Source organism: Tetrao urogallus, assembly GCF_951394365.1.
Source record: "Tetrao urogallus genome assembly, chromosome: 2".
NCBI classification, from domain to species: Eukaryota; Metazoa; Chordata; class Aves; order Galliformes; family Phasianidae; genus Tetrao; species Tetrao urogallus.
The window spans coordinates 53,315,257-53,341,651 of NC_136814.1; the positions used below are offsets into that span (position 1 = coordinate 53,315,257).

Here is a 26,395-nt window from a genome sequence, read left to right on the forward strand (position 1 = left end):
ATATGTGTGAGAATTTGCAGTTTCAAGCTATGCTGATTTATTTTCCTTGTTGGGGGCAGTTTTGGTATGACTCATGGAATCAGCAGCCTAGAAACTTCATGGATAGAAATGGAGAACGTCTATTGCATTAACAATTCATTTCTCTCTTTAGAGTCCTAAGGTTCTTAAGCTGTTTGCAAGGCACTGAACGGTCTTCTACTTAATACTTCAGTAATTACTGATGCTTGGCCTTGTTTAAGCCTTGTTACATAGACATGGTTATTAAGGGAGGGAAGAGCTCTAAACCATTTTATTATTGTGCTTGTATTGGTTTTATTCCATCACAAATTAGTGGTAAGGAGTGCTCTTGGTAGTTCATAAGGTTACTTGAAAAATGAATTCTTATAAGGTAAACTCATAGTTTATTTAAAAGTACAAGCAGCTTGTTGTTTAGATAGACCACTTATTATGTTTGTAGATTAAAGTGAAGGGGTAACTTTTATCCCTTAGGAGATTAGATCATCTTCTGAATTTAACAATGTGGTGGTATTTGAGCTACAGCAGGATAAAGAGCAGCTACAGGAATTCAAGTTATGTCCCCGTGGTAAACATTGTGCATTAGACTTCTTCAGCTAGTCCTAATCTGATATCTGATAGTCAGTTTTAGGCATGCTCTTTATTCAGCTTTCAGTGGTGTTCTCTGATAAAAGCACACAGGCTTTTGAAATGATTGGCTACCAGCTCATAAGCGCTGACTGTTCTGAGTCTTCCCTGTTATTATTTTCTTCCACTTTCACCTCTACCTCAGTGGTTCCCAGTCTGGTTTTTCTAGTTTGAGAAGAAACTGGGGCATGATTATGTCTAATTCAAATGTGAAATAGATGTCATTTTGATGAGTGAGAATTGAGTTATTGGCTGTTTTTATTTCATAACTATGTATACATCTAGGTGTCCACAGTTACTAGTAGTCTTTTTGTGTGTGTGTTCTTCAGCCTTCCCATCCTATGTCCTTAAAAAGTACATAACAAGAACAATAAAACAAGTGTTCTTGGGATGATTGAAGAGGGAAGGAGAAAGGAAATAGCTCTTGTAGTATGTGTGAAGTACTTGGAAGTTACGACAATTTGGTACTACTGGTATTCCTGTTGCTATGCTAGTACTACCATGGAGAAAGTACTGTGCAAATGGGGTACAGACTGAACTGTAGTAAAGCTGTTTGAACAAATCAGGACAGGAATGAAATCCAAAAACAACATTTTGGTAATAATGCCAGTGGCTGAAGGGCAGAGGAGGAAAGCTGTTTTTACACAAGTAAACTTGGAGTGTAGCATTTTCATAGGAGGAATGGGAGGGACTTGCCTGATTCTCATTGTCTGCTTGCCCTGTGCTTAGAGAGAACAAGTGGAAAGAAACTCCGAAGCTTTTTGGTATGCTTCTTTATGAAGTTTTAGAGTTAGACCAGCTGCGGAAAAACTCACAGCCAAAAAGAACTGTCAGTCTTATTATCTCTGTTCTCATGAGTTTTGGTTACAAGTCGAGTTTGGTTAAGGAACAAAAGGAGTAATGAACAGTGGCTTTTTATTCCAGTAAAGATGATTCTAAAAGGATGGAATTACTTTATTATTTTGATGAAATTCATAAATAATATAATTTCAATTTTGTGCATTCAATTTTTCACTTCTAAAACCTTCTGTATATTTTTCCTACTAGAAATCTCTTCTATAAGAGTAAAATATTTAGTTCTGTAACTACTGTCAAGATTTAAGGACTTAAGCATTTCTTTTAAGAGTGGAGTCCTGAGATTCTTATACACTTGTTATAGATGGTTTGTTTTTCCTCTGTAATAATCTGTAATTTTTATTTGCAACTTAATAGAATTTTCCAGCTTTTGTACAAAGAGCAGCAGATGACCAAATGCTTCTATATTTGCTTCATTATCATTTTATTATCAATACTTCAAGTGTCAGCAGTATTTCAGAAGTTTCTTATAACAAGGTACTGGGTGAATCACAGTTACATTGTTCCAGTTACTTAATCCATGGCTGGTGTCAGCAGTTTGTATGGGTGCCTTTTATTATTACTGGACTGTATTTAAGCAACTGACTTCATTTAGGAATGAATTAGAGAAAAAAGATCCATGCTGAAAAGCCTGATTTTCCAAGGGTATATGCTTTAAATAACTAAAAGCTAAAAAAAAAAAAAAAAAAATCCTTAAAATAAGTTGCATTCTGAAATCTTGGGCCACTTTAAAATAACTGTCAGTACAAAAGCTTTTTTCAATGAGGAGAAAGCATCGAGTATTATTTAAGATGCATCAAATGTATAAAACAGTTTAAATTTTGCATATGTGCAATAAGCTCATTCCTCACTTCTGTCTTTTTAGTACAGATTTAACTTGGCCAAATATAGAAGTCTAAAAGAGTTGTCAGGAGGTCAACAGCGTCACCTTGATGCAATTTGGTTTCAGTTTTCTTCACCATTTTACAAGCGTGTGTCTTCCTGATGGGAACCTGTGTTTCATGGTTGGAATTTTTTGGGCTGCTTTTTGTATCTGTAGTTCTTACTCAGTTTTTCAGGTTTTTGTTTTTTGTTTTTGTTTATTTGAAAAAAGAAATGTTTCTTCTACTTTCAGGCTCATCTACTTCTAGTGATCCCATATGGTCTGGTCATTCACCACCACCTCACCAAGAAAATTGGGTCAGTTTTGCTGATACCCCACCAACCAGTGCTCTTTTAGCCATGCATCCTGCTTCTGTCCAGGTGTGACACTTTATTGGTATTTAATTTGCGTCATTCAGATGGTTGCAATTCATTTTTTTTATATATATTTTTCACTGCAGATGTTTACTGTGTAGCTGTGCTGTAGTCTGTTCAATGCTATTTGCCCAAAAGATACTTCATATAAGTGATGTAGTTGCAAGTTACTAATTTTTTAAAATGTCAACAATTACGAAATATTTGTGCTTAGCTTCTTTGTGTATGTGCCATGTTGTTGTTTTTTTTTTTTTGCTTACATAACTGCAATCATTCCTACCCATTTGTATCCATGTGCAAAAATACCCTGTCATTGTCCTGTAGATGCACTATGCTGATAGTTTCTTGTAGCTTTTAAACTACTGTGAAATTTAACTATGCTTTACTTTTTGAAGGCAAGAAGTTGAGAATTCATAAGAGCACTTTAGGTAGATAATACTGAGGAAAAAATATTTCATTTCAGGACCAGACAACAGTACGAACTGTAGCATCAGCTACAACAACAAATGAAATTCGTAGGCAATCAAGTAGTTATGATGACCCCTGGAAAATAACTGATGAACAAAGGCAGTATTATGTTAATCAGTTTAAAACCATTCAACCTGATCTAAATGGATTTATACCAGGTAAGTTACTCTTTAAAAAAATTTAATTTGGGTGCAGCAGTTCTGGTACAAAGACTTTGTTGGGTACTTAGGTTTGCGTACCATTTCAAAGAAAGTATTGCATTTTAGTGATAACATTCTGGTAAACTGCAGTGTAATTCAAGAAAGGACTTGAAACTGCTTTTCATTTCATCTCTAGAAATCAGTGCCATTTTTCTCTAAACCTTTGCTAAATAGCTTACATCATTTACCATGAATCTGTAAGTCTTCTGATGATTTAAAATAGTTCAAGCATTAAAAACTGTTATTGTAATTTTTCAGGATCTGCAGCTAAAGAATTTTTCACTAAGTCGAAACTACCTATTCTTGAACTGTCCCACATTTGGTAAGTGTGGTGTGTTTTGGGATAGCTGTTTTGAAAGATCACAGCTATCTGTTGTTATCTAACCATCTCCTTACTAGAAGGTGTTAAGTAAAGTTTTGCTACTATACTGTGTTCATTTCTATTCACATTTATGCCAATGTTTTAGTGGTTTTCGGTGGGTCTAGGTTGATATTTAAGCAGCATTTTGAGCTTCTGAAAAAAAATTTAAACACCTCAGAGTAAGAAGCACTTGGTTTGAAATTTTGTATTTTTAAAGATGCATTTCAATATAAATTATAAATTCCTTATTCCTAAGTTTATTTGAGTCTCAGGAAGGAAGTTTAAGTAAAATATACAGATGCAAATATTTTGAAATGCATTCAGTAGTACTTTGTGATTGAGCTTAGGTTTGGTATAGATCTTAGAATCATAGAGTGAGTTGGGTGGGAAGAAACCTTTAAGATCACCTAGTTCCAACCCCCTGCTATAGGCAGGGACACCTCCCTCTAGACCAGATTGCTCAAAGTCACATCCAGCCTGGCCTTGAATGCCTTCAGGGAGAGCGTATCCACAACCTCACAGGGCAACCTGTTCCAGTGTCTTCCACCCTCACAGTAAATAATTTCTTCCTAATATCTAGTCTAAATCTACTCTCTTCCAGTTTAAAGACATTTCCCCTTGTCCTATCACTACATCCCTTATAAAAAGTCTCCTGCCCCCCAGCTTTTTTGTAGGCCCCTTTCAGGTACTGATCTTTTCATTCATTCTGTTCTGGAATTTATAGTGCATCATTGCATGCTAATATTAATTGACTTACCTTGAAAGATTTGATCTTTCATCAGCGGTGTGATTTCTAATTCAGATATTTTCCCATTTTATTGAAAATAAATTATGCTGCCTTGGCACTATCACTGTAAGAAAGTATTAGTGTACCAAAATCTGACACCAATAATGTTATAATGCTATCTTAAATGCAGAGAAATGATTAAAAAACCAACCAAACAAAAAAATTGGAGAGAGATAAGTGGGCTTGGATTTGTTCTTTAACCTCTAAATACTGATAGTAAGAACTTTGGAGAATAGAGCATGTAGGGCTAATATGGAGTGCTTAATTTGCAAAAATGAACTATAGGCTGCATTCTTTCTTCTTCCAAGTAGCACAACAGAAATATGCCTTTCGGGAATAAATTTGGTTTCATTTATAGTAAGTTCTCCTTTCTAGGGAACTTTCGGATTTTGATAAAGATGGTGCACTGACGTTGGATGAGTTCTGTGCTGCCTTTCATCTGGTAGTTGCTAGGAAGAATGGATATGATTTGCCAGAAAAGTTGCCTGAAAGCTTAATGCCCAAACTGATTGATTTGGAAGACTCAACAGGTAAGATACATTTCAGCACCAATTTATGCTATCAATTGCAAATAGCGAATTAAAGTTACAGTATGTCAGGAGATACTTGGGGGTTTGTAAGTGAACAAGCATATTGCTGTACTTGATAGAAGATGAATCAGTGTGCAGTTTTTTAGAAACCACAGTTGGTCTCATTTTGAAATACAGCCTGCTTCCTTTATAGTTTATACTGGGATAGTCTTTATTTCCTTAGCTATATTCACAATTAGACGCTTTATTCCAAATTCCCAATCAAAATGTACTTCAGATTTGATTTCAAACGAATGTTTTGTCTGTCCCAATTTCTAAAAATAGGGCATTTGTTTCTAAGTCTTGAAGGTACTTTAAAATATTCTGATATAATGCCAGAGGTAGGATGAAAGCACATGTAAAAGTGCCATTTAAAAGCAGGATGGTTTTGACCATCTTTTGTTTTTATTTTCAAACAGATAAAGGAAGCAGAATACCTATAATCTACTTTGTAAATATGGTATTTGCAATGAGCATTGAATTTTTATAGAGCTGGAAATTAACTTCTATTGAAATTAACTTGAAATACAAATGATTCCTCAAAATTCCATTGTTATCATTCATGAAAATGTTGAGTCATTCAATTTTTATTAATAAAACTTGAAGCCTTTTTACTTTACTGTCTCTTACCAGCTTATGTTTAGAGGAAGTTTATTTTTAGGTGCCATTCATTATTGATGAATTCTGTTATATTGTTTAAAAAAGCAAAATTTAATGACTAGAAAAAAAACCAAACATTAAGCAGTCTAGGCTCTGGATGGTGCACAGCTGGGTGCACAAGTATTGTGGTTTTCTATGACTTTATCTTCTTACTAAATATTTCAACAGAGAGGAGTCCCTTCCTACTGTGTGTGTAGGATGTCGGAGTCTTTCACTTGGCAATTATTGAGAAGCTCTTAAACTAGATAGTGTGGCTCTGCTTTAATAATTAAACCATGTTTTTTTTTTTTTCACTCATCTCCTCAGCCTTTCAGCAGCAGCCAGCAGCAGCTGTAGTGTTTTCAGTATGAGTAAGCACATTGCTATGGCAAAGACATTCGTAAGAATTATCAACAGTTATCTAAAAACTAACCACTCTCTTGTTATGTCAAGGTGATTGCCAAGCAACTTCTTGATAGGAAATGAAGTAACAAAAAAACTACAGTTACAAAAATGTCTAAATTCATACCTGGTTTTCTACTGCTTTGATTGGCATAGACAGCATTGAGGATTTTGTCATATGGCTGAAGTGCCTTGAAAGTTTTATTAACTGGACATGAAACCAAAAAGTATTATGCGTCCATTTTTATTACACAGGCAGCTGTGATAAAATAAAATTCCAGGAAGTACAGAGTTGACTTTAATTGTGAAGAAAAACTACTTCTAAAAGTACTGAATGTTTTTTCTCTCTTATCTTAAAGGAATTTTGCTTTGTTCTGATGAACACTGAAAGGTTATTATGCTGTGTACGCTGTGCTTAAAAATAAAAATACAGAAAAAACCTGATACTTGATTCTGCTGATGATTTTAAAGGCATTGATGAAAAATAATCTGCAAACTTGTTGCATTCTATGCTATTAATTTATTTCTTCTTTCTTAGGGCCTCTAGTTTTGGAAACAACTGATCTTCTCTATTACCTGAGATAGATTTGTCTCTAGTACATGTACATTGAATTAATTATTTAAGGGGAGGTTACTAATTTGGCAATCTCTTCACTTTTAATTACAACAGACCAAATCCCAATTTTACTCTTTTAATCTGTAATTATAAGTTACTAATAGGTCTAAGTACAGGTCAATGTATATGTTAAGCTGTCTGCTCAACGTGAGGACAGCAGATCAAGCCTAGAAAGATCAACCTGTTTTTATGACGCTTTTTTTTTTCCTGTAGAAGGTATATTTTGATAATGCTTGCTTCTGGACAGCCCTCTCAGAAATAGATAGTGTAAAGCAAGGCACTGGAATAGCTTTTTGAGTGTTGTATTTTTTTCATGCGATACAACTTTCACCCACAAAATAGAAATTGTTAGTGTAGTAATCCTCATCTGCAGTGGAGGTACCAATGTGCATATCATGCTTTCAGACTGTTTTAGAAGGTCAATTACTTGATTTTTGTTTTCTTTACTTTGATAGAAGTTTAAATTCTTTCAGAATGTAAACAATGCCTTTATTTACTTCTGTCCTTTTGTTAGAAGCTCTTTCCTTAATCACTTCAATTCTGTGCTAGAAATGCTGTCTCTTTCCATTTTGATTTTGAGAGGAGTAGCAGTGCTCTAATACTCTTTTGTTTGGACTGGCACTGAAGACTCTTGCCACTTAGTTCTGGCAGCTGCTCCTGCTTATGTGAATCTGTGACAAAGCACAAGTGTCTCATCTGTTATTGTGTTGGTCTTATCTGACATCTGCTTTTGTGACCAGAGATGCATTTCTCACATGGCATAGAGCTGTTATGCAATATTACGTTTGTCTGCACCCCTACAGAATTTTAAAAGAACAATTTTCCAATGAGGTGGTTATATCTGTGCTGACCCAGGGAAATAAATGAGACCTTAAGTTCTTAGAATACGCTGGTAATTCTGCAGTAGATTTGAATGGGGTTAGTATTTTGAATTGGATCATATTATACAAAGAAATCTCTGATTGCAGCAGCTCCACTTAAGATTTAGCATTGTGGTGTGGTATTTCTAAGTAGGTTATGTCCACTTTTCAGAATGAGTCAAATGTCTGTGTGAAAACAACCTGTAGAAGGAAACTGCACTAAAATAGGAGAGTAAAATCAGTCAGTTGTACAGATGCTTCTCTCCAAGTCCTTAAACATGTATTTTATGTGTTGTAGCACCCGTCTTGATGAAATTCGTGTTCTGCAGCTGACATGAACTGTTTTCCAGTTAAATCAATTTTATCTCAGTTTATAAAAATTAACAATCTGTTACAAAACTTAGAAGTTTTTGCTTTCCTGTAAATCTGTGGTATTTTTTTTTCCTGTTCAGTCTGCCCTAACAATGCCATTTCTTCCTATAGAAAAACAAATTTTCCTTCTGTTATATTTGTTATTTTCAGATATAAATACAGACAATAAAGACAGAAAATAAACCCAGTTTTTGCAAGAATACTTAATTTCTACAGGATATTTTTCTTAAGGTTAAAAATAATTTCATAACTATATCATATCTAAATAAAAAGATTTATTTTCCTTATTTTTATAGAAAATAGAACTTAAAAAAAAAAAAAAAAAAAAAAAAAAAAAACTGTAATCCAATGACCTCAAAATTTCTTTCTATGTTTCAGATATTCTTTTTAGGCTGTGCTTACTGCTTTCCCCAGCAGCACTTTGAAGACAGTAGGCTGTTGTTGGTTTTTGATGGTGCAGTTGATTTTTCACTGATTTCTTTTGTATAGCATATTACCTTGTTCAGAGTTTTTAATTATTTTATCTACAGACATTCTGTTAGTATGTCTAGCTACTTATCAGTTGTTTTTTCACCTATTCCTGTTACAGTTTCAATTTGTAATCTGAACTTTAGTTTTTGAGGCTTCCACAGCATTGCTTGCAGTTTGTATTGTGAGATGTAGCAAATTAGTTGAAACTGTAAGCAGCATTTCACTGTCATGCAGAATTTATAATTGCTATTTACCATTAGGTTACCCACTTCTCTCTTAATTAGAACAAATGTGTGCCACATTATGGAAAACTGTGCCACTTCAAAGAGGGGAGGCTTTCTGCAAGGAATTCTATTTGCTGAAAGCCCAGGGAAAACTAGAATTACAATAACAACATACACTTGCAAGGTAACAGCTGTTAAGCTGGTTCAATTTGCGAGATGCTGTGAAAGAAAACACTAAGATTCTCATCAGAAGGGGGGTGTAGCACCTTTAACTGAAATCAGTCTGTTTTGTCTGCTCTTTGAAAAAGTGGAAATAGGGGGCACTTCAGAATAAGATACAAACAGCCTTTTTGAGAATAAAGTGGATGCTGTTAATGATTTTGACTTACAGTGATTACTTTCATTTCAGAAGTTGGGGAACAAACTGGTGAGGTTGGTTACTCCGGCTCTCCAGCAGAAGCACCTCCAAGCAAGTCTCCATCAATGCCATCCCTAAACCAGACGTGGCCAGAATTGAATCAGAGCAGTGAGGTTAGCACTTCTATCCAAGTTATTCAGTTGCCGCTGTCAATATCTAAGTTGTGTGAACATACTTAGTTCATAAGTGGATTGTTGACACCAGTTGTGAATGTGTTGACAAAAACTCAAGGAGGACAATGGACACTAAAGCACAGGAAGGTTCTATACATTTTAAATTGTAAAAATGTTACCTTTCCAATTTTTCTGCCTCACTGGGAGGTGAGAATTTTTAAAATGTTGTAATTAATAGCAATTAAGCTTCATATTCATTACTAAATGATCTCCTCTTGTACTTATTGGAGAACTTCAGTTGATTATTTTTTTTTTTAATTATTTCTCTGGATGCTTTATTTTTTGTAACTCTGAAGGGTCTTACAATCAAAACTTCCACAGAACTTCAGAATAAGCTTCTGACTTTATCTGGACATTGAGCTAGTTTTACCCTGAAATATAATTTCCTTCATCTCTCAGGAGGAAGGACTTGGTAAGAGTCTACCCTTCCTTTTAAGGACAAATGCAAGCCTCACAGTGGTGCCTTTACCAGATAAAAAATACAAGATATAGTGATTCTTAGTTCTATTTGACAGAATGACTCTTAGACTGCTTGTAGAAGGTATGTTTTCCAGTCAAGTGAACAGGTAATCAGTCGTTGCTAGCAAGGAGAAAATATCTGCAAATATATTTAAACTTGCGTGATGTATTCCATCATGCTTACAATGAAGAGTCCTAATTTGGTAAGCTGCATCATAGTTGAACAGATTCTGTATCTGCAATTCAAACCAGTTGAATAGGAGAATTGCAGTAGCAGAAAACAGTTGCTGATATTGGTTGTCAGCCAAAATCTTCTTTAGAAAACTGACTTTATCTCTTCTGCTAGACAATGTGATATTTTCTTTTGAAAACTGATTCAAACTCCTAAGAGTTGTGGAAAAATTTTCAGAATAAATATACTACCAAACATTAACTATACTAGGAGTTAAATGTTAAGAGCTTTTTGTTTTAATTGTTCTAATTTCTTAGCTGTATTGCTATGCATGCTTGCTTTGCAACATTTTCTTTCTAGCATGAATCAGGTCAAAGTCCTCAAGGTTTTATTGCCATGAAAAAATTTCTGGTATTACGGCAGGCACCAGTCTGTTGCCTGTTTCTTACGACTGTCATCAACAAATGAGTTGCTCGCAAAGCTGTGCAGCTTTGGATGAACTACCTCTCCGAGAAATTTGTGTCCTAGTTAGCTTTGAAAACATGGGTTACTCTGTCTTTTCTAGCTCACAATTGATTTTTACACTCCAGTTTTCAAGCTCAGGCAGTGTAAGCTCACAAAGCATGGACTAAGTTGTCAACTTAAAACTTCAAAATAAAGAAAAAAATATGTAGATTAGATGGATGCATGCTTAATAGTCTCATCTCTACAATCTACTGATCTGTTCTTTCTCACTTGAGAAAACTTTTCCTTCCAGTTTCAGTGCTGGTGCAGCGCACACACTTCTGAGAGTTAAAAAACTGGAAAGCCTATTAAATTTTCATTGAAAGCAGGTGTCATATTAGCTTTGACACAGATGTAGTGTCTTTGGAGTTCACAACTGTTTCAAATATTTAGATGTTCTTTCTGTAGTAGTTCGGTTTGTTGTGAGTTCTGCTTTTTAGTAATTAACAATTTTATGGTATTTTTGAAAGACCTTTGTGAGTCTCAAAGACAGTTATTTCGGTTTCGACTAGTGGGACATTTATCCTAGCTAATTAGTATTACCATCATTGCTCTTTGATCTTACTATTTCAGATGCAGCCCAGTAGACACTTAATGTAGTTTACAAAGTAGCAGGGAGTTAGCAGTAACTAGTTTCTGGTAGTATCTCAAGATGGATGAATGAATCATTAACATCCCATTCCTTGGTATAGTAGGTGTTGATGTTCATCTATGTCTAGCTACCGACCCAAGGGCAAATAGTAAAATGCCCTGCAATATGTTTTCAGAGGAGTAGAATAAGAAGTAAATGTAGCATTCATTTATTTTTTTTACATGCACATAAAATGTATAAGCATTTGTTTTAGGTATAACATAAATGCTGTGTGCCTTTATGGAAGTTTCGAAAAATTAAGCAGCAAGATTGCTGTAAACAAAACGTCTGTTTGTATAACTGGTACATTGAGGGCAATGGCAAAGTCAAGTTTAAAGGGTAGTGGTAGTTCTAAAATATATTACTGTATGTTTCATGATGATGAGCAGCTGTATAAAAGCAAGAGGCCAAAATGTGGAAAAGGCTGTCAGAATTTGGCTGCTAGATTTTTTGGTTTAAGAAAAACTTTGTTGCACTTCTTGCAGTGCCACCTCTTCATGACTGGGTGGAGTATTGCAAAAATGAATTGATTACTATGTGGAGTGGGATGCAGCATTTAGGAAGGGAAAAGCTTACATTCCTGCTAAAAGGGGGTAGTTTTGTGGAAAAATACCAGCTGAATAACACGTCATAGTCTTTGCCTTTGTTAAAAAAAAGGACTCCTCTGCAAGGAACAGCACTGCACGTGAAGGGTCTTAAAACTTTAGTGAGTCTTGTTCTGATTATGTTTAATTAATTTCAGCTGACTGAAAACAGTTACTTAGGAATTTCCATGAAGACCTATTTCTAAAGTACTACCTTAGGCTACTTTCACATTGGCCATGCACAGAATCACGGAATTGTGAGGGCTGGGAGGGACCTCTGGAGGTCATCTGGTCCAGCCCCCTGCTAAAGCAGGTTCCCTATGGTCACTTACCTAGGAGATCATCTGGGCGGTTGTATAATATTTACACAGAAGGAGACTTCACAACCTCTTTGGGCAGTCTTTTCCAATGCTCTATCACACTCACAATGAGGATACTTTTCCTCATGTTACACGGAACTTGCTGTGTTCCAGTTTGTGCCCGTAGCCCCTCATAGCCTATAGCCTGGCCTCATCCACTTGACTCCCACCCACTAACTGTTTATTAAACACTGATAAGATCTCCTCTCAGTCTTCTGTTCTCCAAGCTGAACAGTCCCAGGTCTCTCAACCTTTTCTCATATGGGAGATTCAAGTCCCCTAATCTTTGTGGCCATCCGCTAGAAGTTTCCATTCATTCTCAAACTGAGGAGCCTAGAGTTGGACACAGCACTTTAGATGTGGCCTCACCAGGGCAAAGGAGAGGGGGAGGATCACTTTCCTTGACCTGCATGCCCTCTTACCTTGCAATGCCTTAACCCACTGGATGCCTGCAAGTAGGTCCCTGAAGAGGTCAAGGTTGGTTCTACGAAAGTGCAGTATTGCAATCCTACTTACTGCCTTCTTTCTTCCATGTAAGTTCCTGAACTCCACTGTCTCATGTTTACTACATCTAAGACTGCTCCTAACCTTTGTGTTCCCAATCAGGCCTTTCTTATTTGTAAGAACAAAAGCATACCTTTCCTCGTTGGCTCCTCCACCACCTGTCAGAAAGTTACCTTCCAAGCACTGCAGGAACCAGATTGTGTGTGCCTGAATATGGCTCACTCATTCATTGACTACAGTTTCATGTAGGGGAGTGCATGATATTAGGTTGACTAACAAAGTATACTGTGCTGTGTATCATCTGAAAACATACGTGTTGATTTACCTACAGAGGTGGGACAAGAATATTGATTTGTTTTCATGGCCATACTAACATTTTAGTCTCTCTGAGCTAAAAATCTAAAATCTTGTTTAAAACTTGGCTAATATTTGTTGTAATGCCAAGATACGAGTTTAATGATCCTGTAGTGATTTGTCATTTAGTTTCTGGATCAGATTAATTTTATGTATTTTCCTACTTCATTGATCCAGTTGTGACAGTATTTTGACTTACTAAGCATGAGGACTCTTGACAACTATGTGTTGATACAGCACACCTAGGTCCTGTAAAACTGTACTTAATTTGCTTTTAACAATCAGTGGTATGTTTGAATTTAATTCTTTGTCTTGTCAGTGATTTAGACTTGTAAAAATACTCTTGCTGAATAGAATCATTTCTCAGGGGTTGCACTAGCAAGCTGGACTGGTATAATTAGAGCACTCTGCTCAGTGTTCATTTGTCTGAGATTTTCTAAGAAAATCAGTGCCTTCTAAATGTGTTTCAAACTGGGCAACTACAAAGCTGAGGAATCTTTCTATGGATTTTATATTTACAGAAATCTGGCGCTGAATCTCAACAATATTTGATTGGCTTAACAGTTTTTTTTGTACTTGTATAATTTTTACAAGAACTCTGGAAGTATTTAACTGTGCACCTGTGTTCACTATGAAGTATGAAAGCAAAAGATGAATAAAGACAGGTAACAAACTTGATTGCAGTGCAGTCTCAAACTGAAAGAAAGATTTGACATGTGTTAGTGTAGCTTCTAAGTACTGCCTAGTGCAAATACAGTGCTTTCCAGTGCAACCTCCAAACTACTATGCTAAGTCTCCTCGGTGATCTTTTACTCCCATCTTTCTCATCATGCTGATTTCTCTCCTCTGTCTGTTCAGCAGTGGGAGACATTTAGCGAACGCTCTTCAAGCTCACAAACTCTGACCCAATTTGATTCTAACATTGCACCAGCTGATCCTGTAAGTCAATCACTTAGCTTGCTTGTTTGAAATTAATTTCATTAACACTGAATTTCTATTCATTGTATATAGCTGTTATGCATGATTCCATGAACTCCTTTTTTTTTTTGGGGGGGGGGGGGGGAATGGTAACAAACTTATTAATTATTTTGCTTATTTCTAGGAATAGAGTTTTTCTGATACTTCTCACATTTAATATGTGAGTGCAGTAAATGTTTGTTTTCTTGATTTTGGTGCAACACTGCTTTCAAAAGCTGTATCAGAGGAAATACTTAAACATATTGTTTTTTGAAAATATAAGGTAACTCAGCCACTCCCAATTATATATTAGTCCCTTTTTCAGATTCTGTCTTTAGTATTTTTCTAGCTGCAAAATACATAACCATAGGTGTCGGCAACACTCTTACTTAACTGAAAAGACTGTCAGATTTTCATGGATGTAATGTATGAAATTCCAGTGTTTTCACCAATTTAGTTATTATATTTTTTTAGTTATCTTTTTTATTTAGTTACATTATTTATTCGCTTTCTGGCTGAACCTATGCTTTTATAATGACTTTCTTAATGAGGAATGCTTTGAATGGTGATGGATCTCGTCAAGCTTTGAAGCCAAAGATCTCCTACGCTGTTTTGCATGTAACATTGAAATGGTTCTGAAATGCATTAAAATTATTTAGCAGTTGCTTTTCCTCCTGCTTTTCTTACAAAAATTATTGCTGTTACTGCTGTTTTAAACTTCATTACATAACAGGTGTGCATAATAGACTTTTAAATGCTTTTAATCTTAAAGTGGTCCCATCTGAAAATATCAAATACATATATAACTAGTAACTATATGCAAATATATCAGATCTCTACTTTGAGAAATCACTGCTATTAATGTGGAAATAGCATTTCTAGATGCTGAAGCTAGAATTCAGCCTGCACTATCTCTAGTGCCCCGAGCACTTTGAACAGAGCAGAATATTATTTACCAGCCTCTTTTCATCTCAAAGATATAGTCTTAAATGTACTATATTTTTGAAGTTGTAATTAAGTAAACATGATGGAAATCAGTTTATAGTTTTCTTATTGAATATAATTAGTTAACAGTATAGAGCTACCACTGCCTTGTTTCTCCAGTAAGATGATAGCTTATTCCTGCACATAATTATTCAAGGGCAGAAATCTGAAGTTTGAAATTTTCCCACATGCAGTTCATATTGAAAGTAGAAACGTAATGTGTAGAAAACTCGTGAAGCTCGTGTGTGTGTGTGTGTGTGTGTATGCCTACATGTATAAATAGAAATTCCAATAAATTTATATTGGAAAATGATTTCTTTTTTTATGTGTGATGCTTGGACTTGATAAGATCTGTGTAAAGAGTGGTAAGCATCTTTCATGTTTGGTAACTTTTTTTTTTTTTTTTTGCTGAAATCAGAATAACTGAGAGCAAATTTTCACTGGCAGTATTCAGACTACTTACTTTAAATCTCAACAGTGATACTTTTGCTTTCCCAAAGGGGAGAATTAGCTAATTAGCTTTCTTGAGTATTTTGTAACAGACTAAAGAGTAAATTCATAGACATTCATCTCCTGGTATGCAAAGGTGATTTCTTTACGGGAAAGTTGATAACGTAAGTTGCTTTGTACAAAGTTAGATTACTGATCTTATTAATACTTCTATAAAAGTTATTTTGTTTGAAACAAATTATTTTATAGAAGCCACACATTAGAGTAAAGAACTGAACTACAGCAGGAATGACTTATGAATAATACCACTACAGAGGAATAAGGTTTACCTTTTTGGGTTCGGGGTAAGGGTTAGCATTTTGGGCTAGCATTAAGGGTTAAGAGTTACAATTTGGGGTTAGATTTAAGGAGCTTTAAATTTCAAGAGGTTTAAATTTTGGGTTAGGGTTATTGGTTACCTTTTTGTGTTAGCATTAAGGGTTGCGGATTACGCTTTTGGTTTGGGGTTAAACCTTACTCTTTTTTGTTAGGGTTAAGGGTTATGGGTTACACATTTGTGCTGTGGTTAAGGTTACCAACTCATGTTAGAGTTAAGCGTTACACTCTTTGGGTTATGATTAAAGGTTAATGATTACCCTATGAGGTTGAGCATAGAGGCCTAACCATTTGGGTTAAGTGTTTGAGCTATATCTAAAAAGTGTTTGTAAAAGTTTATATTTGCAACAAGTAGTGCAAGTCAATTTAAAGAGCTCTAGAATTAATCATGTAAACATAACTGTTCTTGGTGAAATTTTAACAACATGAGTTGTCAAAATCAGATTCTCATACTAGAGCAGTTTTGAAACTTGATGTCCTTTCCAGTCACTTTTTTGAACTGCGAAGAAAATGCAGAAGTTGTAAAGTCAAATCTATCAAAAGATCTCTTCCATAGCATTGCTTATACTAAAACTTCAAAGATTTTACTATTTTAAAGACTCTTGAAACTGTTGGTCTTCATTTAGTACAAAGTCCCTATTTTGTTGCAAATCAGTCATACTAGTTTAAAGTCTGCAATTTTCTGAGGCATCATAAATTGATTGGAATTTTGAAAATAATTTTTTGCAGGTGCACTTGGTATAGCAGATATTAGCTAGTATTTCAAAAATGATGGAAAGTTGTCAAAATTTGAGTCAAATAGTCACAGTTACCTTGCAGAAAGTTTAGAATTCCCTCTTCAAATTGAACGCTATGTTGTACTTTCTATGTGGTTAGAGGAACTTCAGCTCATACAGCTTTGGTTTCATAGGTATGTTAAATACCCTGGAACTGTGTAAAATTAGATTTATGATTTTTTTTCCTTAGAAATGTCATTTCACATGTTGTTAGAAACTCTTAATAGAACAGTTTAAAACTATGTTAGCACAACTTAATCCATCTCTTCCACAGGATACTGCAATTGTGCACCCAGTTCCTATAAGGATGACTCCAAGCAAAATCCACATGCAGGAAATGGAGCTTAAAAGAACTGGAAGTGGTAGGACATTTTCTCTTGTTAATCAAGAAAGTTTTGTAAACTTAACTTGCTTCCTTTAAAAGCCTGACTTTGTTTTCTTGTTATTGAAAATAGGTGAAATTGTAAGCAGCGTAACAGTTGATGAGGCTCTCTCTCGTGTTAGGAATTAGAATATTGTCCAGATAAATGCAGAGTTTAAATTAGTGATTTACAAAAGGTTATTGCTTGGAGTAGTTTTGAAGCATCATGGTATAGATTGCATTTGGATTTCTTTATTAAATTCTGGAGATAGCTGTGAAGATAGAGAACATGGGTTTAGCACATCCTGCATTTAGCAGGAAGTAGAGCTTTGAAGAAACATCTTATTACACTGTAGTCATAAATATTGCTTATTGTCTTGAAGGCTGATGCATTTTAAAGTATTCATAGGCCTACTTTATCCTCTAGTCAAGAATAAACTCAGTTCTTTGATAATTTTACTTGAACAGTGGAGTCTCAATTATAGATTTGGCCTAATATTCCAAAACTTCTTTGTATTTCTGTGTTACATGCAGCTTTCAATATGTGAGGAGTAAGAAATGATTCACAATACATTTCTTTTAACGTTTCTTTAGTCTTATTAATCAGTGAAGATTCGCAACTGTCAACACTGAAAAATGTGCACGGTTAAAATGTAAAACTTCAAAGTTACCACTTGATGTATGAACTTTAAAGTGCAATGATTTTAGTCTTCAGAATAGCGTTTCAGATAAGGACACGTAGAAAGCAATTGCAACATCTTTATGTCAGAGGTAAAGGCTACTTTGAGAACACTTGTTTATTTAAACTAATTTTTCTGTTCAGATCATACTAACCCTACAAGCCCACTACTTGTGAAACCACCTGACCTCCCAGAAGAAAACAAAATGAGTTCATCTGTAAAATACACATCTGGAAATACAGTTAGTAAGTATCAAATACCTTCTGATCTCATTTTAACGTTAAGCAAAATGTAGATTTTTTTCATCAGTGAATGAAAACTTACTAAATGCAGAAGCAAATGAGAGAAACTTATCCTGAAAATAGAAACACTTCTGATACAAAGTTATATTGAAAGTGGTAATTAAGAAGCAGGCACCCACAGTGTCAAAACTGTTCTTACCCAAGTGAAACTAAAAGCAGCAAAAATAATTACTGTTCTTCCGGATTGCAGTAACCTGAAAGCAATGTACTGCTTCAGCATGTGATTAAGGGCAAGTTAATTTTGTCTTAAACTCCATTAAATGTCGTAAACCAGATTGTGGAATACTGAAGTTAGAATGGAAGAGTGATGTATATTATATTACCTCCCTTCATAATGAAATACCAACAAAACTGGAGACTCATTTGTGCTAATAGCAAAAATCACAGTCCTGAGGTGAAAAATAATATTGCATAGTTTTCAATATCATTTCTAATAGGAACTGTACCTGACTGTCAAGCAAATGGAAACACTCCAAAAGGGTTCTCTTAGATTTGAGGTTATGGTCATATTCATGAATTAGACTAAGCAGCATCTGAAGATTACTTTTTCTGAATGACCATCCTCTACGTTATATAGCCATTAACATTGTTTACTCTCCAAACAGCTTTGAAAGTAGTTCAGAAAACCACATTCTGCTGTCAGCAGAAAACCAGTGATTTCATACTAAGCTGCTGTGAAACTTCTTTGTCCGGAAGGTCATCATCTTTTCTTCTTAGAAGAGTGATTGTGCTTGTTCCGCTAGGTGGCATAACAGCCTGCATGGCTCCGTTACTAAAGATGTTTGAGGAGAGATTATTTCATACACCACATCTTCCATCTTCTGCTTTAAGTTTAATTTTCTCAAGTGGTCCCTGGAAACTTAAATGTCATCTCATGGTAGTCAGTTGTATGGTTGTTTAAATATTTGCAGATACTTTTTCTTAAGTTTCTCATGAAAATTAACTTTTCATATTTAGAATACAATATATTATCTGTGTCTGTTAGATGATATTGATGGTGCAGAACAAATATTAAACTGTACTTTCTTTTATCAGCAGATGGTTACAGCAGTTCAGACTCCTATACTTCAGATCCAGAGCAAATTGGAGGTGCTGTAACGCGGCAAAGGTCAGTAGAGTAACAACTAAATAAGTAAATAAAACATGTTTAAAGAAGCCTGTGTTAAGCTCTTCTGGTTGCTTGACAGCACACTTAAAAAATGGTGGCCAGGTCTGACTTGAAAAGTGAGAAATCTAGAGGCAGGCTGTGTTTTCACATACTAGAATGTATGCTGTTCCTGTTAATGTGTAAAATGAAACTTAAGAAAAAACAGTGAAGTTTACAGAGTTGCATGGGATTTGCCAATGAAATGAAACTCTGTGTTCGCTCAGATGAATTCAAAAAGGCTACCTCCCTAAGAACAAGGGAGGGAAAATAAATGTAGGTGATCATAACATTGCTTGAGACCAATTTTTGGTATTTAAAATATCCATTAGCAGTTAATGGACAAGGACCTTCTGATTATTTACTGTGTAAAAAAAAAAATCATGACAATAACTCAATTTCTTTTAATAATAAGCTTCCATGTAATGAAAGACAGCCAGAGGCCCAACATAAATTAAGGGACTGGGTAAAGCTGTACAAATGTATAACCAACAACTGCATCATATGACAAAAGAGAATGTGCTGTACCAGCTGGTGCTAATTGTCCCCATTAAATCTGTGCCTGAATAGGATTAAAAACCAGCTACACCATTAACCATCTTACAGTCAGTTTGGAGGTAAGTTTCAAAACAAAAATAATTCTCGTGACTTCAATAGCGAAGAAAGATTTACAGTTAGCTTTCAGTACAGCAGCTTGAAAATTTCATTACCCCATTGTTACCTAATGGCAACACTGATTCTCTGTCCTGCTTCTGTGTACATTTTTGGCATTATTATGATGATTTCTTGCTTGTTTTCTGAATTACTCAATTTTGGGGTGAGTTCTCTTGCTGGCTTGTGTAGGTGAGTGAAGCGTTCTGATGAGCTACTGTTTTCTGTCACAGGTAGCTACTAGTTAGCTCCGCCAAATTTGGCAACATCCACCCAGGAAAATTGTTATCTCAGTCACTCTTCCTTCCTTCCATTTATACCTTTTCTACCAGTTGCAGCTTTGTTTATAAATATTCCACTGTCCTTAATACTACCATAAGTCCAGAGTACATAATCTGTTCTCAAAAAGCAATAACTGAAAAGGCTACGCCAGGAGTATCTAAACAACTTTTTCCCCTTTTTCATCCTACTACTGTACTTACTATCAGGTTAGCTAGAAAGATAGTGCTAGGAGGTGGTTTAGGTTTGTATTTCATTGTCTGGAGGGTTACATAATATTACAAAAGTATCTTCCTGGAGAGCATGTTTTAAAAGCAAATTTTTTTTTATTCTGATAATTTGTTTTTCTTTCTGGACTTAACACGTTCAGGGATTTTAGGTGTTTTATGAAACTTAGAGTACCTGTTATCTCTCCTGGCTTAATTTCATTTGTAGAAGAATGTTGCAGAAGTCCATCCTGCAGAGAATTATCACTCATGTATCAGTTAAGGAAAGTAGTAGCTGTGTCAGACCAGTGATCCAGTAAATCTGTCTTGCTCAGAATGCAGTAGTTAGGAAGTTTCTTCAAGCTGTTTTTAAATGGAGGCTGCAGAAAAATACTGCACACGGTAAACCCCGTTGTCCACTGAAGTTCCAGTTGAGTAGCACACTGCTTCATCCTCGCGATCTTCTGATTGTTTGATGAACTTGCAACAGATATCCGCTAGGTGGTGATCCTATCTAAGAACAAGTTGCAATTCCTGAAGCTGCTACCTAGTAAATAGATTTGGAAGATCTCATGGAGGAAATTGGGATATCTACCTCATACACTGTTACACTGCTTAACTTTGATAGATCTGCAGGCAGATCCAACAGAAACATTATTTTTCAGTGAGACTGAACTTAATAGTCAAATGATGTTGACTACATCTTAACATGCTTCGCAAATCATAATGACTGCCACCTGGATGGAATTTACCATATCTGAGATTCTGTATTTCTGAGCTGTCATTGTTTGTGTGTATCAGAAATTATTGGTTGCCCAAATATGAACTGCTAGCAGTACTATGAGAATAATTTGGAAAAATGAGGTTTAGGTAAATAGAAATGCGAAAACAAACGTGAAATCAAAGGTTACCAGAAGTTTAAAATTGATTTTGCATTCTTCAGAATCAATGGCAATCATCAGGCTCTCTTCTGAGTCTTTTTAATTAAATACTTAAAAGAAATCTTGAATTTTAGTTCTGTTGTAGCTGCCTAAAATCATTACAGAGCTTTGTATGTTTTGCAGATCACATTCAGGAACATCTCCAGATAACACAGCACCACCACCACCCCCGCCAAGACCTCACCCTTCTCACTCTCGGTCGTCATCTTTAGATATGAACAGATCCTTTTCAGTTACCCCAGGTAGATACTTTGTGTTCCCAGTATACTTTATTTCTGAAGCAGACTTCTTTTTTTCCATCTGAAGAGGGATTACAATGTGGTTTTAAAACACTGCTTCTGAAGAAAAAGTTGAAAATGTTGTCACTCTTACAGTTTGTGTTGAAATTTGTACACTATTTTGCTAAAACAGGTAACTTAAGACTAAATGTGAAGTTAGTCATCTCTCTGGATGAATTTGGAAAACAAAGTCAGGAAATAGATTTTGGTAGTGCATCTGTATGCAGTGGATTTTATCTGCCAGTAAGTTTTTAAGAAAAGTTCTTTTTGCATTGAATGTATTAAAAAGTTAGGTGTTAAATGTCTGGAGGAAATGATTAAAGATCACTTTTGATAATGTTGCTTAATGATTTGCAGTACTTTTCAGCTCAAGTTCACAAATAGGAATGTTGACAGTGTATAACGGGAGTAAAAGAAGAAAACTGAGATCAGGAAAGTATGACTGCCTACACAGAACAGGAGGACAAGGACAAGACTAATGTTCTGATTCCTTGTTTTATCTATTTGAAAATTTGAAAGATTAAGTTGCAGCGGTGTTTCCAAATGACAAGCTTATATTTATGCAAAGTTGAATTTCTTCATCTTTGAAATGTCAAAACACAAGATACTGATGTAATGTGAGAAGTAACAACCTTACCTAAATGTGATGCCTCTTACAGGACAGCAACAGGCTGGAGTTGTTGCCTATCCTCCTGCAGTGCCTCCAAGACCACAGCCTTCACAGGTGATGGTATCCCTTCAGTAAAATCATACTCTAACTTAGTGCATTAGACTGATCCGTCTATCTAACTTCTGTGTTTGAACTTCTCAAAAATCTTTGTTTGTTTGTTTGAAATGAGAGGAGTGTGAATGATTTCAAAGGCAAAACTATAGGCAACTGCTGGCCTTTTATGAATTGCTTCTGGTGGAACCATGCAAAGGAATTAAATTTGAGATAGAGGAGGAATTGAATGCTTTTGGAGCTCTTATTTGTAAGAAAAGGAGGGATGTTACATTTTTGCATTCACTTACCTGTCCCTGTAAAACCACAGCACAGAGATCTTTTAAAGTGTTTCACAATAAGTGCTTGTCTTTAGATTCATGTCTCTGGCACAGGTTTTGGTTTCATGCAGAATGTTTACTCTCAAAAGGCATGATACTTCTACTTCCCTTTCAAGAATGTGGTGACTTTTTAGTTTCACTCTGAGTCACTTCAATTAACTGATTTAGTGGAAAACAAATCCTACAAAAAATTTTTTCTTTGTCTCAACCAAAGTAATCATTCAACTGTCTTGCAGATCTTGCATGGAACAGGTGGAATTGCTTTTCAGTTGTTTTTCAGCAGCAGCTACTTGTTAGAATCTGAGTCCCTCAGCAGTTATTTCTGAGTCATTTAGAACACAAAATCAGAAATAAAGCCTAGTATTTCTGCCGGATTTCTTTTGTCCTTGAAACTGGTTATACAGTGAAAATATTTAAGGGTGCTCTCTTGCATGTTTTCTCTGATACATAGTAATGTCTGAGTTGATGGTGCATTCTCCTCACTTAGATTGTTTGTTATGTGTCCCTTTAGTTGGCTTTCTGTTTTCACTAAACGTGTTGAAGTCAGTCAGCAATGACAGATATGTTCCATGGAGTATGTTCTCACAATCAGATTTCCCTGAGGAGCTAAATTAAAACACAGTGTTCAGCCAAGCTGCACTGTGGTACAGTAGAAGCATGTGTACTGCCCAGTGCATCTAACTAGTCCTACTCTGCATGCATCTTTAGTCTCATCCACTAGATGACAGAACATCTGAGAGGGCTCCCTTTTTTGTTGACTATTTCACTATTTTTATTACCACAGAGAGTGAGCTGTCTTAGGGATGCATTTAGTTTTACTAATAACTAAGTCTGCTAAGAAAGCAATCTTTAATGCAGTGTCACAAACTGTTGTTTATTGAGAGGCTTTGCATCAGATAACTGCTAAGAGCGTTGTTGCTAAATATTCTTTTTTCCCTTTATTGCAGGGTGCAGGTCCTCATGTGCATCGCCCAGTAGATGCTGATGGCCTAATATCTCATACCAGTACCTCACCTCAACAAATACCAGAACAGCCAAATTTTGCAGACTTCAGTCAGTTTGAGGCATTTGCTGCATCAGGTGTAAACAAGGAGGAAGATGATGAAATTGAAACACACTCAGAAGCCTTGCAGGTGAGTGAAAATGAAGATGTTGCCAACTGTTTAGTACTACCAACAGTTACATGATTTTGTTGAAACCACCTTCTGGTTTTTGAACAAGTGGGGATTTTATGTTGCTCCAATCCACTGGTAGAAAGCAGTTATATTATGCATTGCTGTGCTTCTTCGGTAACTACCTGCCACTTAGGCAGAAAACTTTATTTTCCTCTCAGTTCTTGATTGTACCTCAAGAAGATTTTCTACTTAGATGGAAATAGATGGAAACAAACAGAATTGTGTTTGTGCATTTAAGATTAACACAGGCAAAATTTATGTTCTCATAAAAATGGTCTCATTCTTTGCTTCCCAAATGGGTTACCAAATGGTAAGTTTTAAAATAGTCACCCCAGTAAATGAGATGGTTGGCAGGTGTTAAATATCTGCTAAAACCCAAGTAATTTGGTTTTGTTCAGAGCTACCGAACAGATAGCAGAGATGAATAGAGCTTTAACATATTTCCAAATAGATTCAGATGTTTATAGAGCTGCATTTCCTTCCTTATGACAGAGGATGTCCATAAAACTCAGGTTTTTACTGCTACGTGCCTTTTCTGTAAGCTGCTTCCAGTCCAGACTGACACGATCAAGATAGTTCTGCTCCAAAGCCTGTATTGTATTGTATTCCAGTCTGTGCCTCTAAAAAAGATTTGAACTTGAATTTTAAATGTTGACTGTATCCTTATATCAGAAATGCATCATAATTCTGCATTTTGATTCAACGTTTTCCAACTTGCTGAATCAAATATTTGTTAAGCAGTAATTTTCTAAGTGTAGCTTATATTTCTTTAGGTTGAAAAGACTTCTGATTCTGCAAGTTCTCTTAGAGTTGCCAAAGCAGACGGAAGAGTTGAAGAGAAAGTACCTGCTAATGTCCCCTCTAGCGCGGTATGCAACGTACAGGTGGAAAGAGAGCACAGTTGTCATTTATGTGAAATTGCATGGCTCTTGATTTGCTGTGCCGACTTCATGCACCCCCACTCAAACCCTGTTTCCTTAGGTTCAATATGTGCTGGAAATAGGCAAACATTTGGTAAATTCTTGTCATAAGGTTTCTGATTAGCATTACTGTAAGCACATATACTAAAATATTTAAGATACTTAAAATATCTGAAGTATTAAGGTACTTAGAAGTATTCATGAGTGTGTTTGAAAAGGAGCAAAACTTTTAGAGCAGAGCTTTGTGACGGCAACTTTTTTATGACTTAGATGCAGTTATTGGAGGGGAGGAAAGGGGTTCACTCACATGTGTGTTTGCATCTGTCAGCTTCAGAACTTTGTTTAATCTGTGCGATATGAAGATACAGCTAGGTGTTCCTCAAAAAATATGTGGTGGGTTGTAATTTAATTTAGCTAGATAACTGATTCTAGGAGTATGTAACACATGATGTAATCCAAGTAAAAGAAGCAGTTTCTGAAAATAAATAAGCTGGGTTTTTTTCCCCGTTAGGGTAAAGGCACTACCCCACTTGCTCCACCACCAAAGCCTATTCGCAGAAGATTAAAATCAGAAGATGAACTGAGACCTGAAGCTGAGGAACATACACAGAAAACAGGTGTCATAGCTGCTGTTCTTGCTTCACAGCCATCTATTCCTAGGTAACCCAAGAAGTGTATAAATACATCTGTTATTGGGGAGTTTACTTTTAAACAGCAATACACGCTTTGTATTCTAGGAATTGCAAACAACTTCAATGTGTTTGAATTAGAATCAGTTAATAATTTAAAGATTTTTATTTTTAAATGAGACAATCCTGAAGCAGCTACTTGTAGACCCTGTAGAGATCTTGAATTTTGGAGTGTGAACTTTTAACTTGCACAGGTGTCACTTTGAGGTAAATGAATGCTGGACTGTATGTTGGGTTTGCAGAGGATTAGTTCTAAGAATTTGAAATGTGCTTCTCATTGTTTCATTGAAACCAAGTATATGTGTCTTCTGCACAGACAAGGGAGGATTAATCAAGCCAGGCAAAAGACAGAAAATTAACAGTTAAACATTCTGAAAGGTTTCTGTTCATTTGAATGAGAGGGACTGTAAATGAGATGTTCAATTAAGTAATGAAATGACATTAAAATACTTGTATTATATTTGCAGATCGATAGGAAAGGACAAGAAGGCAATTCAGGCATCAATCAGACGCAACAAGGAAACCAACACTGTTTTGGCCAGATTGAACAGTGAACTACAGCAGCAACTAAAGGTAATGTTGTAAACTTTGTTTAAAAAGAAAAAGAACAAATCCTGAGAATAATAGCTGATAATAGAATAATATACATTTCTGCAGATCAGTGATGTATAGAGATATACATAGAGGTCAGCAGTTTAAAATACTTAGTTGTTTTCATAGGTATTGTGACAGGCTTTGTGAAATTGTAGGGGATGCTTACACTACTACTAAACACATTTTTAATGCGCTTGTTTGCTTTCACCTACTTTAAAAATAAAAATGCAGAAAAATTAAGTTATCATTAATTCACAGAGCTGATGTCAATTTCAGGTACTTTGAAAGCAGTGCTGAGAGGAGCAGCTGAAATAACCTGCTGCTTGTGAAGCAAAATTCAAACCTTAAAATCTTCAATTATGAATATTTTTAAATGTATACACATATGTATATGGGATACAAAACATGTAGCTCAATAAGAATTGTTATAGCCATCTATATCTCCGGGTTAGCAATTATCTTACTGGAAATGTAGGCACCATTTTTCTTAACATCTTTTACCATCTTCTTTACCTTATGATATCTAAAACTAAGAGCCAAAGTCATTAAAAAGTTCTTAAAAACAAATGCGATCTAAGAGGTATTGTCTCAACTGGAAGATAGGCTGATTTAAAAAACAGTTGGGCATGGCCGTTTGTTACTGGTTGTTAAAGAGTGCATGTCACATAAGAAGAAAAACTCAAAAAAAAAAAAAAAATAAATTGTTGGTTTCAAATCCTTTATTTGAAATGA

General features: G+C 35.5%; 1 protein-coding gene across 5 annotated transcripts in view; it reads left to right on the plus strand.

Annotated features, from left to right (window-relative positions):
- The window catches only part of REPS1 (RALBP1 associated Eps domain containing 1), a gene marked incomplete at both ends in the record, with an annotated part of 61,667 nt that overhangs the window by 34,863 nt on the left and 409 nt on the right, over window positions 1–26,395 (plus strand). Inside the window, 15 exons of one of the 5 annotated variants that reach the window (XM_079550471.1) lie at window positions 2,612–2,739; window positions 3,197–3,359; window positions 3,660–3,723; window positions 4,925–5,079; window positions 9,112–9,233; window positions 13,719–13,799; window positions 16,677–16,764; window positions 17,587–17,688; window positions 18,781–18,853; window positions 21,090–21,208; window positions 21,904–21,968; window positions 23,233–23,418; window positions 24,234–24,329; window positions 24,892–25,040; window positions 25,537–25,642. In XM_079550471.1, the coding sequence (XP_079406597.1) occupies window positions 2,612–2,739; window positions 3,197–3,359; window positions 3,660–3,723; window positions 4,925–5,079; window positions 9,112–9,233; window positions 13,719–13,799; window positions 16,677–16,764; window positions 17,587–17,688; window positions 18,781–18,853; window positions 21,090–21,208; window positions 21,904–21,968; window positions 23,233–23,418; window positions 24,234–24,329; window positions 24,892–25,040; window positions 25,537–25,642 (1,697 nt within the window). The remainder of the gene's footprint in view (window positions 1–2,611; window positions 2,740–3,196; window positions 3,360–3,659; window positions 3,724–4,924; window positions 5,080–9,111; window positions 9,234–13,718; window positions 13,800–16,676; window positions 16,765–17,586; window positions 17,689–18,780; window positions 18,854–21,089; window positions 21,209–21,903; window positions 21,969–23,232; window positions 23,419–24,233; window positions 24,330–24,891; window positions 25,041–25,536; window positions 25,643–26,395) is intronic. The other 4 variants (XM_079550472.1, XM_079550473.1, XM_079550474.1 and 1 more) reach the window with 4 other exon arrangements.